The 13,125-nt window shown below is 30.3% G+C and overlaps 1 protein-coding gene across 1 annotated transcript; it reads right to left on the bottom strand.

The window, feature by feature from the left end:
• Positions 1-669: 669 nt before the first annotated feature.
• Positions 670-12,119, bottom strand: Ube4A (Ubiquitination factor E4A). Its single transcript, XM_961358.4, has 11 exons — positions 11,425-12,119; positions 11,095-11,375; positions 10,703-11,038; positions 10,454-10,654; positions 6,926-7,032; positions 6,680-6,874; positions 6,337-6,628; positions 6,137-6,282; positions 1,341-1,734; positions 924-1,291; positions 670-870 (listed from the first exon to the last, which is right to left on the bottom strand). Exons 1-11 carry the CDS (start codon positions 11,990-11,992, stop codon positions 747-749), a joined length of 3,012 nt encoding a protein of 1,003 aa, XP_966451.2. The 5' UTR covers positions 11,993-12,119; the 3' UTR covers positions 670-746.
• Between the last annotated feature and the right edge of the window lie 1,006 nt (positions 12,120-13,125).

The following is a 13,125-nucleotide window of genomic DNA, read 5'->3' as shown; positions in this document are numbered from 1 at the left end:
TTACTGTAGTTCTAAGGCAAGTTTTCTGTTTATCACAATCTTTTTATCACGTTTTTCTAAAAAAAATCATACTCTCATCGATATTTAATTGTGGATTTTCGGTATAGAATTTTTTATCCATTTCCATAAAGTCCTTGAAACAAATGTTCGGTCTTTGCACCACCACTCTTTCGGTCTGTCCGTATAAGATGATATTATGTTAATTGCAGAACTTTTTGTCCGTGTCCGCTATACAGAGAGACCCTCGGAGAGTCCGTTGTAGAGCAGTTTTCATACATTATTTCCCAATGCTTTTGTTACGTTCCAACAAAGATGTCCGTTGTGAAGAAGTGTCCGTTATGAAGAGGTGTCCGTTATTCTGAGGTGTCCAGTAAGAGAAGTTTTACTTTACTAATTTCAGCTATAAGCTATAAAATTGCTTCTATTGTATTTTTTTCTGTCAACTGTGCTGATAATTTGAAAATAACTTTGTCGAGTTTTGTTATGAATGAATATTTTATAATACCACGAATTAAGTTTTTTTGAAAAATAAATCACAAAAGTATAGTAATTTTAGTCAAAGAGTAAACAATCGGCTTATTAAAGGATTTTATCTTCAGTATTACTGAGGTATTTACTGAGAATAATAAAAGGTGATGGCAGGTTTTAATGACAAGAAACAAATGTATGTACAACCAATCTTTAATAAAATTTATTTTAATAAAAATATTTCACATTCACATTAAAATGTTTACAACAAAAACGACTTATTTCTTTTTCCTTTCATCCAACCAATTCCGAATTTCTTCAGCTAGTTCTGTATTCGGAATCACCTGATCCATGGACAAAGGTGCACGATTGAAAGGATCAGTTTGGTCGCTTAAAAGATGCCTGGAAAACAATAATTACAAAAAAAAAACACCAAGACATTAATTTCAACAAACCTGGCAATAGTAGTACGATCAACCGTTTGTTTTGAACTAGGTAGAATCACAGGATCGGTCATCAAAGTCGACATAATAGGATCCAAGAAATGTTCAGGAGCCTCGGCAATCGCCTCTTCACTAGCTTGCTGTTCTTGAGCCTTTTCCGCAACCCGCATTGCAACTTCTTTCAGTTCTCCAATAAGAGACCCGCCCCCAATACGAATTAAAACATCCTCAGCATAACTGAACAACTGAGGACTGTACGAACGCCCATCTTGCGAAACAGCCAAACAAAACGAACTGCTTTCCTTAAGATTAACGTAAATTTTGCAAATGTTCAACACTGTTGTTGCCGGGTCAAAACTGTACTCTTTCGAATCTTTCACCTAAATTAAAACATTAACACCATTTTACTTATTTTATCAATCATACTACCTTAAAATTCTTCTTTTTGGGACCGACTAAATTGTACAAGAAATAATTGAGCATAGCAGCGACTCGATCAACCATCGTAGAATGCGTGAATACTATCGTTATTTCCGAGGTCAATTTTTCCAGAGTTTTAATCGTGTCTCTCCCCAAGATATTATCGAATTTTGCGATCATACCGATGTGGTGCATGTAGCCCAAGTTTTGGGTCCGTTCTTGGGCTGGTAACGAATCCCATTCGCCGTTTTGACGCGCAGTTTGCATTTCTTTCAACTTTGCCATATTGGCCAATGCCTCATCCAATAAATAAACCGCATCGTTCATTAGAAGATTGACAAAGCGTAAAAATAGAGGAGGTGTGACTGCTTCCACGTTTTTTTCGGCTTCCTGTGCCAACATCCTAAAATTGATCAAATAGCCATGTGTTCTATGTCATATCCTGAGGTGAGGATATTTTATGAAAACATTTCTGTTTTTTAAATTTCTGATGGTTTCATTATTATATTTTAGGTTTTCACCACTTTGAGAGTTGAGCAATTTTAAGAATATAACTCGTGTTTTAAAGCTTTTACTTTGTTATGTTTTACTTGAATTGCTTGAAAATTGTATACCACGATAACAACAAAATATTTTTTTTTCTTATTTTAAAGAGAAAGACCTTCCAATGTTTTGCTGCATGTCAATTAATTGAACCAGTCGCAGCTTTAACAGCATGTGATTTTTCCCCACAATTTTTTATACAGGATGCTAGTGAGGAAATGCAAACATTTTGATTTTAACTACAGATTAAGTATTAAAAATAAATTTATAGAGTTGGAAAATTACTAAGGAAGGACCATAAATGAAACCAAAAAAGAGTCATGCAACGTTTCGTCTTACTACATAAGACATCATTAGGCTAAAGAACACGTTATTATATAACATCGACAATTTAAAAATTATAAAACTTACCAAACAACAAGAAATGACATAATTAAAATGTAAACAAGGATGTAACATCGACACGCAGCAACGAAGAAGTTCAAACAAAGAATGAGCTGAAGGAGAAGTCAATGCCACTATCTTTACATTTTTTTTTATAAGAACAAAATTAAAATTAATATAATAAAACGAAACGTTGCGTAACTCTTTTTCATTTATGGTCCTTCCCCAGTAATTTTTCAATTCTATAAATTTCAACTTTTGGAGGACGTAAACTTGTGAGATTATTAAAAACAAATTGATCTGTATTTTTTTTAAACGATCTTTATTTGTAGAAATATAATCCTCCAAAAGTTACGCCAAAAATTTAGATTATACAGATGGATTCTAAAGTGTCGGACAACCTCTGGTATGATGATAATCAAGCACAAAAATAAAGTCATATTTATTTTTAATGTGTTTTCCTTAGCAACGGTATCGATTGTTGCTCTTTTGTTTCCCAAGATGTCGAATTTTATTTATTGTCGAATTTACAACTTTTTTAATTGTTTTGCACATAATTAGACATAAATAAATTGTTTTTTTTTCAACAAATATTAGCAAAAGCTATCGTTTCCGCCTACTAAAGTAAAAAAAATATATATAATCTAAAGCATCAGAAAATTAAATTAAAAATTGAATTTTGAGAAGCTATATCTCGTGAAAAATCTCGTGACAATTTTTTGTCATAAGAACTTTTAATTCAGTTTGATGTTCTTTATCAGCACCCGACAGATTGTACGGTACTTTTAAATCACCCTGTATTTTCTTACTTTTAAAAATAGTTATACAATTTTTATAAAATTTGTAATGCAGTCATTTTTAAACGATTAGCAAAAAATAACTTTTTCCTCTTTCTTATAATTATGCGTGATTATTATAAATTGAATGCTTCTGAATCAAAGTACATATTGTAATGTACTTAATAGCTGTGTCAAAACTATAAAAACGACGCATTTTACCAAATTATTCCTTTAAATAACATTGATAAAATTGTAAAATAGTTTTGAATGATTAGATGTCTCTTTGAAAGTATAAATTACGTTAGCTATAATGTTTTTGAACTGCATGAATAATTTATAACAGCTAATGTTGAGAGAAAATGCGACGTTGGCGAAAAAATTATATATCACAAACTTTTTTCGTAGATTTTTTAAAATAAATGGTTGATTTTATAACAGTAAATTTAATTTATATTTCATCTTTAACCTTAATTTAAATGATTGCAACTATAAATTACAACAAATGTTATAATTCGTTACAATATTTTCAACTTCCCGTTGTATCATCTCATCAATGTGTAATACTTTTTGATTAAATCTTTCGTCATGTTTATCGATACTACGCTAAGATTTTCGATAAAGAAATCAAGAAACCAATTTCATATTCGAAATAAAGAAACAAGTTAATGTTAATTTAGAATGTAAGATTTTTGTGAAGAAATCCATAGTAATCAGCACATTACAAACAATAATCTGTGCAACAATTAATTTAATGCTCCTATAAATTCGATTATGAAACTGACCCAACGTGAGAATCAAAAAAATAAATTTTTGAAAATACTTCAGACCTTTATAAAAAAAAATCTCGAATAATTTCCTCGTAGCTCACAGCTTTTTTATCTTCTCATCAACTAAAATCGTGTTTATTATGTAAGTACAGATGCGATTTAAGTGGATGGATTAGTAGCGTGAATGCATTAAAAAAATATGAAAGCAAAGAGACTCTAATTTCATTTAGAGGAGGATCGGGTTGCAGACCAGTGTAATCATTTACACTGAGCAGATTTACAGAGCAGATTCTAAGATTGTACAATATTGTTAAAGACATAAATTGTTTTATAACTTTAAAGCACAAATCAGTTTGACTTTCGTATTGCTAGAAAACGCATTCAATTAAAAAAAAATTAATAATAATACTTTAATGTACATAATAAAATAATATCCCGGCGCATCCACCATTTTTACACATGTTCAAATTTACCCTAATTAAACTAGACAAGTTACTAGTTATAGTAAGTTACTATAAAAGTAAAAATAATAAAAAACATGTTCTCTACTCCAGGCAACGTATTTCTGACTCTTTTCCTGTTAGAACAATTTGATTTTCTGCGACTCTCGTCAGCTTGAATTTCATATGTATTTTTTTACAGTGGCAGGAAAAAAAATTCGAGCATCCTAAACATTTCACAGACAGAAAGTGCGAACTATTCTTTATATCTGCAGGCATTTAATACCAATTTTCAGTTGAAAACATCCTTCATAAAGGCACTACTAAGCATAGACTACATCCTCGTTTTTTATATGACGTTTAAATGAATACTCGAATTTTTTTGCTTGCCACTGTGCCAGTACTTTACTACATTTCTAATAAAGAAAAGTTAAAAAAGTGTGAAAATTTTAAGTTTTGTACAGCTAGGCATTAGTCTCTTGTAATTTTTTGTACAATGTACCGTTTTCGAGTAAAGTAATAAAACGTGAAAAGTTTCATCAGTACAGATATAACAGTGTTTAAAAAAAATATTTTTATTGCTTAACTTACGGTTAAAATATTTACACTTGTTCGCGAGCCACCCATTAAAAGAGATCTTCTAATGTTCAATTAATTACTAAAATGAAGCTTATTGCTCAGTGTCATCCAATTAAACCAACCGAATCTTTCACACGTTATTTTATTTAAATTATTAAAAATTCAAGATATAAAGTCTTTCGCAGACTATAACAAAAAAACAAATGAGAACGCATATTAAAGAAGAAGACTTTCTAATGCTTTGCTATACTGGTCTATGCTGTCAAGCTAAGAATATAGCACTTCTTTTAAACCTAACAATTTTTATGCACAAAAAACTATTTAAAGATTAGAAAACAATTCACCACAAAGTGGTTTCAAAATAGAAAAAATATAGCAAGTCAATATCACATGAGTTTATTATTAAAACTGTTAACAAAATTAATATTTTTCTTAATTTCTTTAGATTCTTATAAAAAATGTTCAGAATTAATAGATAATAAACTAAAACATAAACTTTAAAAATAATATATTTTTTTGTTGATAAGCCTTCTTTTTAATATCTAAATCCTACTTTAAAGTGTTAAAAACACTACGTTCCGATAGCAACGTGTTTTAAATTAAAATGTTCCAACAATTTTTTTTGTGTTTTTGCACTCGTATTATTAATAACTATATTTTTACAACTACATAATTATGTACATTGTAGATTTTTGTTTAATCGACTTTAGAGTTTTTTCAATCCCTTTTCATGTTTTTTTTTGTGGAATTTTTTTTGGAATAGGGAATAAGCACTTGAACATTGCTTTCAGTTTTAACATATTCGGACAAACTCTTACGCACTTCAGTAAATTTAGTTGCAATCTACATGAAGATTCATTTGATATTTAAACATTTAATTCACTTTCTGTAATACACCATTACAAATCTTCATGACAAAGTAATTATTAAATTTACCGAAAAAAATTTAAATTAATCATCCACTAGTTATTTAATTGTTATTGTTGGTTACGTAAAATAAATAAATAAGTTCCCATTTTTCTGTTTAACTATATATGCATGAATGCATTTTAAATATTATTATCGTCTCTAATTCTTGTCTTTTGGTATAAAATTTCCTTTAGTTTACTGCAACTTTTAAATATTTAAAAGTTTTTTAAAAATTACTGACAACTAAACCTTTTAAGGTGGTTCAGTCGTTTTAAAAACAGTGAAGGTAGTCGTAAAAACCATGTAAAAACCGAACTGTTTGTCTATTAAAAATAAATAGAACGGAAAATTTCGCATAAAACGTCCTAAAGTGTAAAACACCTATAAACAAAATGACAACTTACTTAAAACTGGTTTTGAATTCTTCCTTGGTCCACAAATAGTCCATCACGGTGTACATCGGCCGTCTGTAATTGAATTTCTGTTCAAACTCAACGCTTTGTCCCGTCATTTCAATCCCAACAAACACTTTCAGCAAACTGCTAACAATCTACAAGACGCAACTTTGCAACTTTTGTACTTTTGAACATTTGGTTCAAGTTACCTCACTTCGATGTTCGTGTTGGGTAAAAAGCATTTCACGCTGGAAGCCGCCAAATGCATTAAAACTCGGCGGCTCATCTTCATGACGTGGCAAAAGAGACTCTAATGCCTCAGCAAGCCTTGCTCTCACATGGGGGTTTCTCAAACGTTCCGGCGATCCCATATAAATTAAAATAAAATCTAATATAGGTTTCAATTTTTCGTATCCCTGTTCTTCGAAAATTTTCGGATTAAAACGTCTCAAAAACACTAAGTAACAAACTATATTTTCGATTAGAAATTCTGGAATGCTTCTACAATTATTTATTGTTAGGAAACAAGTTTTGAAAAACCATGACACTTACTTTAGGGTACTTGGAATTGCGTCAGGTAACGGAAAATTGATTGGAATTTCGTCTAAAGGTGCAAACGTTTTTCGTTGATCCTCGAAATTGACTTTAACAGCGACTTGGCAAAGCCAATAAGTGGTCGTTGATACGAAATCAAATAGCAAATTTAGTAAAACAGGATCCGATAATTGAGCTTTTAGTGATAAATATCTGGAAAATTTTGGTTTCAATTTGTTCGCATAAAGAATTAGGTTTTATTACTTGGTCAGCTGTTGAGTCATTCTTCTTTTTAAACTATCAACTAAATCGTTATTTCCCGCCGCTTGTGCTACAGCGTCCAAATAGGCTCTCTCCATTCGGCCGACTTCCTGTGTAAATACGAAAATTTGATTCCGGGTATCAAAACACCGCACTAAAGTGAAATGAATCATTTTGACACTCATTGAAGTAAATTAGTGCCCTCTTTAGCGCGAAAAATGAGACCAAAAATACCTCGAATAATAATAATAATAATTAATGTGCAGTTTTTTGAGATTTAAAAAATCAACGTCATCTTAAAACCAATATCGAAACAAAATTTTTATAAGAAGAATTTATAGTGTTATAACAGAAATTACAAATTAAAAAAAAACTGTTCAAAGTAATAGAATTTTTATAAAATGTCAATATTTGCAAAGATTTTATAAATAACACAGTTGATCTAGCATCTCTTTAAGTTATGAAAGCCTTGGTTCAAAAAGCCCCAACCTTTAGATTCAATGACAATTAGACAGAATGACAATTCAAAAGTTTAATACACAATGAACAAATAAATATCCCAGTTTTTTTTGTCCACCGATACGAGACATAAAAAATAAAATGTATACTTTGTAAAAAATAGATGTTACCTTGTATAAGGTAATGTAACAGCGTTTGAATAAGCAAAAATAATATCCCTTCGAATCAATTTCTGACTATTGGGCTTATTTGTTGCGAAACTCCACAAAATAATAATTTACTGATTTCTCATTTAGATGTCAAAATATATTTTTAATTCAAAAAAATATTTAAATGCTCGAAAAAAAGCTACAAACAATATACTATTTATAAAAATAGGACCTAGTTTGGCAAATTCTTTCACAAAATATTTGAGTACCTATATCCGACTGAAACGCTCAGATAAGACATAAGTAATGCCACTTTAACAATTTTGTAATTTTTGTTAAAGTTTCGCGAAACAAGAATTATATTTATGGATAAAAACGTGTTAGTGAAACGTAAAAATACGGTAAAATAATCTATCTCTTCTCGAATCAATAATTTCATAATTTTTCAGCCTAAAGATGCTTAAACACCCAAAAAAATAAACAGTGCTGTTAAAATGTATGAAAAAACGTAAAGTGTTGTAATTGTTAACCTAATAATTCAGTAATTTTGTCATCCTGGTTTTCTATTCTATCAAAAATTGGGTTTTAGGTGCAGAATGCTCGAAAACAAAAGGTTTTAAAACTATTTAAAAAAAGACAACAATGCACTCATAATTTTTGAAGTCACAAAAAAGTCACAAATTAAGACTTTCTGTTTCCGTGTGATTATGTGTTAAAATGAACTCTACCCTCCAATTAATTAGTACCAAAAAACTATTTATAATTAAAAATGAAAACCAATTATAGTGAGACGTATCAGTTATTATTAGTTTTGAAAAAGATACGTGTATTGCGTGTATTAAATATCATGTACAGGTGAGTCAATAATGGGTTATTTCTTAATTTGTATAAATATGCAACCAATAATACTAAAATAATACTAATTCCAGCTGACCAGATCGGTAACTGTTAAAAAAATTAAATTTAAGATTCAAGTTTGTCTTGACAGTCTTGATAAAATATAATTATAAATTATTATTATTTAATAGAAAAAAAAACAGTGTTAATTCAATAAATGTTTTTAAAAATGAAACGAAGTATCCAAGTGGTAAGTGCAATTAGTATTTTTGGTTGCATCTTAGGATATGTCAGAAGTAACCCACTATTGACACGCCCTTCACAACACAATTAAGAATTTGTTGGGTTATTATATTTATAACCAAATTTCGCAAAATATTTGAATATCCAATTATTGAACATAAAACATTCAAAAAAAAAAAAGAAAAAACATACTTTTGATCCAAAACTTATCAGTTTTTGTTTTTTTTGCTTCAATTTCGTGAAATAGTAGTTACGGTTCTAGACAACATCGGTTAATAAAACACAGAAACGACCAAATAATTTCATTTTTGATTTAATTAACTAATTTCGAGATTTTTCGTTCTCTTTTTGTACAAAACTTCACAAAACGTATAATGTTTCTCCATAAAAAAGTGTTAAAAAGAGCAGAAAAGATTACAAAATAGTCTCGTTACTGCATTATCAAGTTTACAAAAATGCTCAAAAAATTCAAAAAGTGTTTCATTTTCGCTAAACAATTGCGATGCCTAATTCTTAATTTTCAACACACTTTAATGATTTTTGTTTAGCAAAGTTTTGCGAAAAACTAAATTTTTAGTCCTCTGCTCGAAAGTGCCAAAAATTCTAAATGGTATTAAATAGTTCCTAAATTGAATCATTATCTCACAGGTCAGTTCGTATATCTCATTTTAAACAATTGCAACGGAGCTTCTACGATTAAAAAGCCCATCTATTTTATTTCTCTATGAAATAATTTAACGTTCAAATCGAATGAGAAAATAAATCTTATATTTTTAAAACTTGGTCATGTCAGATATTTCCTTTTAAGTTTTACGTTTAACACGACCACATTTTTTGGAAAACTGTAAAACATAGACGGATTTCTATAACTTCAGTGTTGCTCCTGTAATTTCCCACCACAAAAATTTGCAGAAAAGCAACAATGATTTTATAAAAGCATTTAATTATGAACTTAATTTGTAAAAAGACTTAGAGCCGGTTTACAGAACATTTTAACTGTAATTAAATTTTAGTCGCGCATAACTCAACATTTGTCAATGCTTAAAATGCAAAAAAACTATGGCAAATTAATTTGAATTAGTTTAATTTTGAATTAAATCTTAATTTTGCTTTCTGTAAACCGACCCTTAATTTTTGACTTGGTCACTTTTAGCAGTAAGTCCAGGATATACTCGTATGTAGTATAAATAGAAAAAGTGTCATTTAAAAATAAAATAAATAGAAGACAATTTTTTGAGATATTTTATTCGGTTTGTATATGATACCTACTGTATTTTTTATGCTATTTGAACGATTTTTCATAAAAACATTAAAGGCCGGAACAAATATTTAAAACGCGATATTAAACTGACCTGTGAGGAAATTATGAATAAAATAAATTTAGAAATAAAACTTATTTCTCTAAAAAAAAAGTTACCACAAAAATTTCACATTAGGAAATAAACTTTTCAACGTCAAAATCACAAAAAGAATATTAATGAAAAAGAGTGCATTGTTGACATTATAAATAGTACATCGTTTTGACATTAACAAAAAGATATTTTAATGGAAATGTCAATATTCTACAAATTATTTGAAGGGCAATTTATCCTTTTGTCTCAGGTGACACGTATCTAAATCTAGCTTTCTTTAAAGTTGCAAAAAAGTTAAACCACAATAATTAGTTATTAACTATTAGAAAAGACCAAATTTTCAAGTAGAAAATTTGTCTATTGTCATATTATCAAACATTTTAAAACAATTTCAAATAATGTCTAGTTCCATTTTTTTAATATGCATTTAACCTTGTTTAGTTTTTTATCAAACATTTAAGACATAATAATAAATTTAAAAAATTACTCACATGATTTAAGCGCACCAACTTATCCACAGTGACTTGATAACCCAAATTAACAGCTTTATGTGCAAAATAAAAACACTCTGTTACAAAATTATACTTTTCAGCAGTTAGCAACTTTCCTTCATCATCTGAATCATTCGGTATTAGACATGTTTCCGTATTCATGCCAGGCAAATGGACACCCTTTTCACAACATTGATCATCCTTAAACAAATCAATTAAAACAATTTTCAAACCATTTAAACAACTTACAGGAACAGAACAGTAGGTCGGATCCACTTTCAGTATTTTTTTATCCTTGAAATTATTACAAAACGGTCGGCACAACCTTAACATTACGTTCCCAAAATTGATCATAAAACCATCAGACACACTTGTATAATTGACAAGATTTAACTCAGGCGGTGATTGGGCGCTCCATAACTTTCCACGATCAATGTTAGCTTTGATACAAAGTCCTAGCCATTCCAGGGTTTTATTTTTAATTTGTGGACTGCAAGTTAGTAAACTTAGGACAAAAGCGTGCGTGTGTTCGGTTAGTTTATCGACGTTGCTCCAGAGAATTCCTTCAGCCGACAAGATGCTAGCCTTAAACATTACAGTATAATGTAAAATAATTATCAAAATTATTTATGAATTAATACTTGATCAGTAGGGTCCTGGAAGTGCTCATAAATCGCATTCGGTGTTTTGGGCAAGATTGAAACGTTGAAAATGGCCCCTAACGGGGTGTTCGCATAGTCTGAACCAGCACTAAACTTTACAGGTTTTACATCAAGAAAAATACTGGCGAGATATTCCTCAGTTGTAAAAACATTCAAAACATTGAAAATTCCATAGTCAAAAGTGACGATATTTGATTTAATTATGTCATCGGTTAACACCAGTAAAATTTGCCCCAATTTATCCTTAAGAAAAGCCTCACCTGAAACAATTTGTGAACTAAAAAATTTTGGTGATTTGCTTCAAGATACCTCCTTCTTCCTCATCCAGAACTCCCTTACATACATCTTTGAAAAAAAGCATACCGTTATCAGTGTTATCTTTAAGAATATCAATCAATTGCTGCTCTAGTTTTTGGCCTTCGTAGATTTCCGACTGTATGAGGGCCGTTACAGCGTTTTGAATAATCAACGACTTAACTTTGGCCTTTTCTCCACTCTCAAGGTTCGTGTCATCGCTCAAATTCCTGAAGCAATTGCACAGATAAGTGAGCACGTTCGATTCAAACGAATGCGTGTTCCTGAAGTTCTGTTTGGCAGTTTTTATGAACGGATTCTCTTCGTTACACATAAACAGGCGATCAAATAGGGCATGTTGGAGGATCAAGAGGTCAAGATCATTCCGGCTGAAAGTGTTTGCAACTTCCTCCAGCAACAAGAAGTGTTTCTTCTCGCTAACTTTCGGGTCTAAAGTAAATGCAAATATCTCTTCGAGGATGCTGCTGATGTTTTTAACATGTCCTTGTTTCGTGTTTGTTGAATCGTTCGATTTATTCGTGGATTCTTCTATTAGGGCAGCGAACGGGTTGAAGTCTGACATCGTGACACACAATTCGGCGAAATTACTATGAATGTTATTTTTTAAAACGCATTTTTTATGTTGTTAAAAAATTGCAGATCACATCCACGTTTGACATTTCGTGACACTTGAAAACCCTGAAAATCCAATGTCGGTGAAGACAGCAACCATGAACATTACAGTCGACCAGACAATTTCCCCACCATTCACGTTTTCTACAGCCAAGTTCACACCAGGAAAATTATAAAAATAATCGTAAATTATTATAAAAACATCAATAAGCTGTTACTCTGATTTGCATATCACATTTGTAAAACATCTCCTGACCATTCTAATGTGTTTCTCTTACAAATTGAAACAACTTAACTGTATTTAATTTCTGCATTTTTTATTCTCATATTCAGGCAATGCAAACTGTTTTTTTTTTCACCCCCTTTATATCCTGCAACTTTCTTTATTTTTGCAGGAGATTAAGCACTTCGATAGGGCCTTCGACTGTAAAAAATCATGTTCGGACAAACACCCCTTGGAACCTTAATGAATTTTTAGACATTCTTTAAAATTTCCCGATTTCGCAAACTTTATTTTTAAAAATTCATTACAGTATTCAGAATGGCCCCCGAAGGGCGAATCAGTTATTACAGGAAAGGAGGAAAATAGTAAAAATAATGAATAAGAATTTTGCAAAATGCTTTTATAGAAAAGTTGTTGTACTTTATGTTTTATTACTTGGTAAACTTAACACACGTTAACACGCCCTTTTTCATAAAAATGTTTTATACAAGAAGTTCATTTTTGCCCTATATACATTTCAATAAATCTCACTGAAGTTTATGTCGTTAACTCAAGGTAAATTTGTCTGCCCTTAAACATATTCAATAATAACTAATAACGGTTTAAAGAAGCAGAAACGGACACAAAATCTATAAATGTGAAAATTTTGCATTTCCAGTTGATAACATAACCCTACTTTTAAAACCGAATTTTCTGGAGACTTAAAACTAACACAATTTGTGGCGTTACCACTAATTTTCGCACCAAAATTTCACATCATCAGCTCGTTTGCACAAATAAAAGGAGGAAAATAGTGAAAATAATGAATAAGAGTTTTGCAAAATGCTTTTATAGAAAAGTTGTTGTACTTTATGTTTTAT

Source organism: Tribolium castaneum, chromosome 1 (genome assembly GCF_031307605.1).
Source record: "Tribolium castaneum strain GA2 chromosome 1, icTriCast1.1, whole genome shotgun sequence".
Taxonomy (NCBI): Eukaryota; Metazoa; Arthropoda; class Insecta; order Coleoptera; family Tenebrionidae; genus Tribolium; species Tribolium castaneum.
Note: the sequence above shows the minus strand (reverse complement) of the source record. Positions and strands in the feature narration are given on the sequence as shown.

Excerpts from the sequence above, each read along its gene's own strand:
- Ube4A (XM_961358.4), bottom strand. The coding sequence starts at position 11,992 with ATGTCAGACTTCAACCCGTTCGCTGCCCTAATAGAAGAATCCACGAAT. Across the intron at positions 10,655-10,702 it reads CGACCTACTGTTCTGTTCCT|GATGATCAATGTTGTGAAAA; the intron begins GTAAGTTGTTTA and ends GATTTGTTTAAG. Across the intron at positions 1,735-6,136 it reads GAATTCAAAACCAGTTTTAA|GATGTTGGCACAGGAAGCCG; the intron begins GTAAGTTGTCAT and ends GATCAATTTTAG.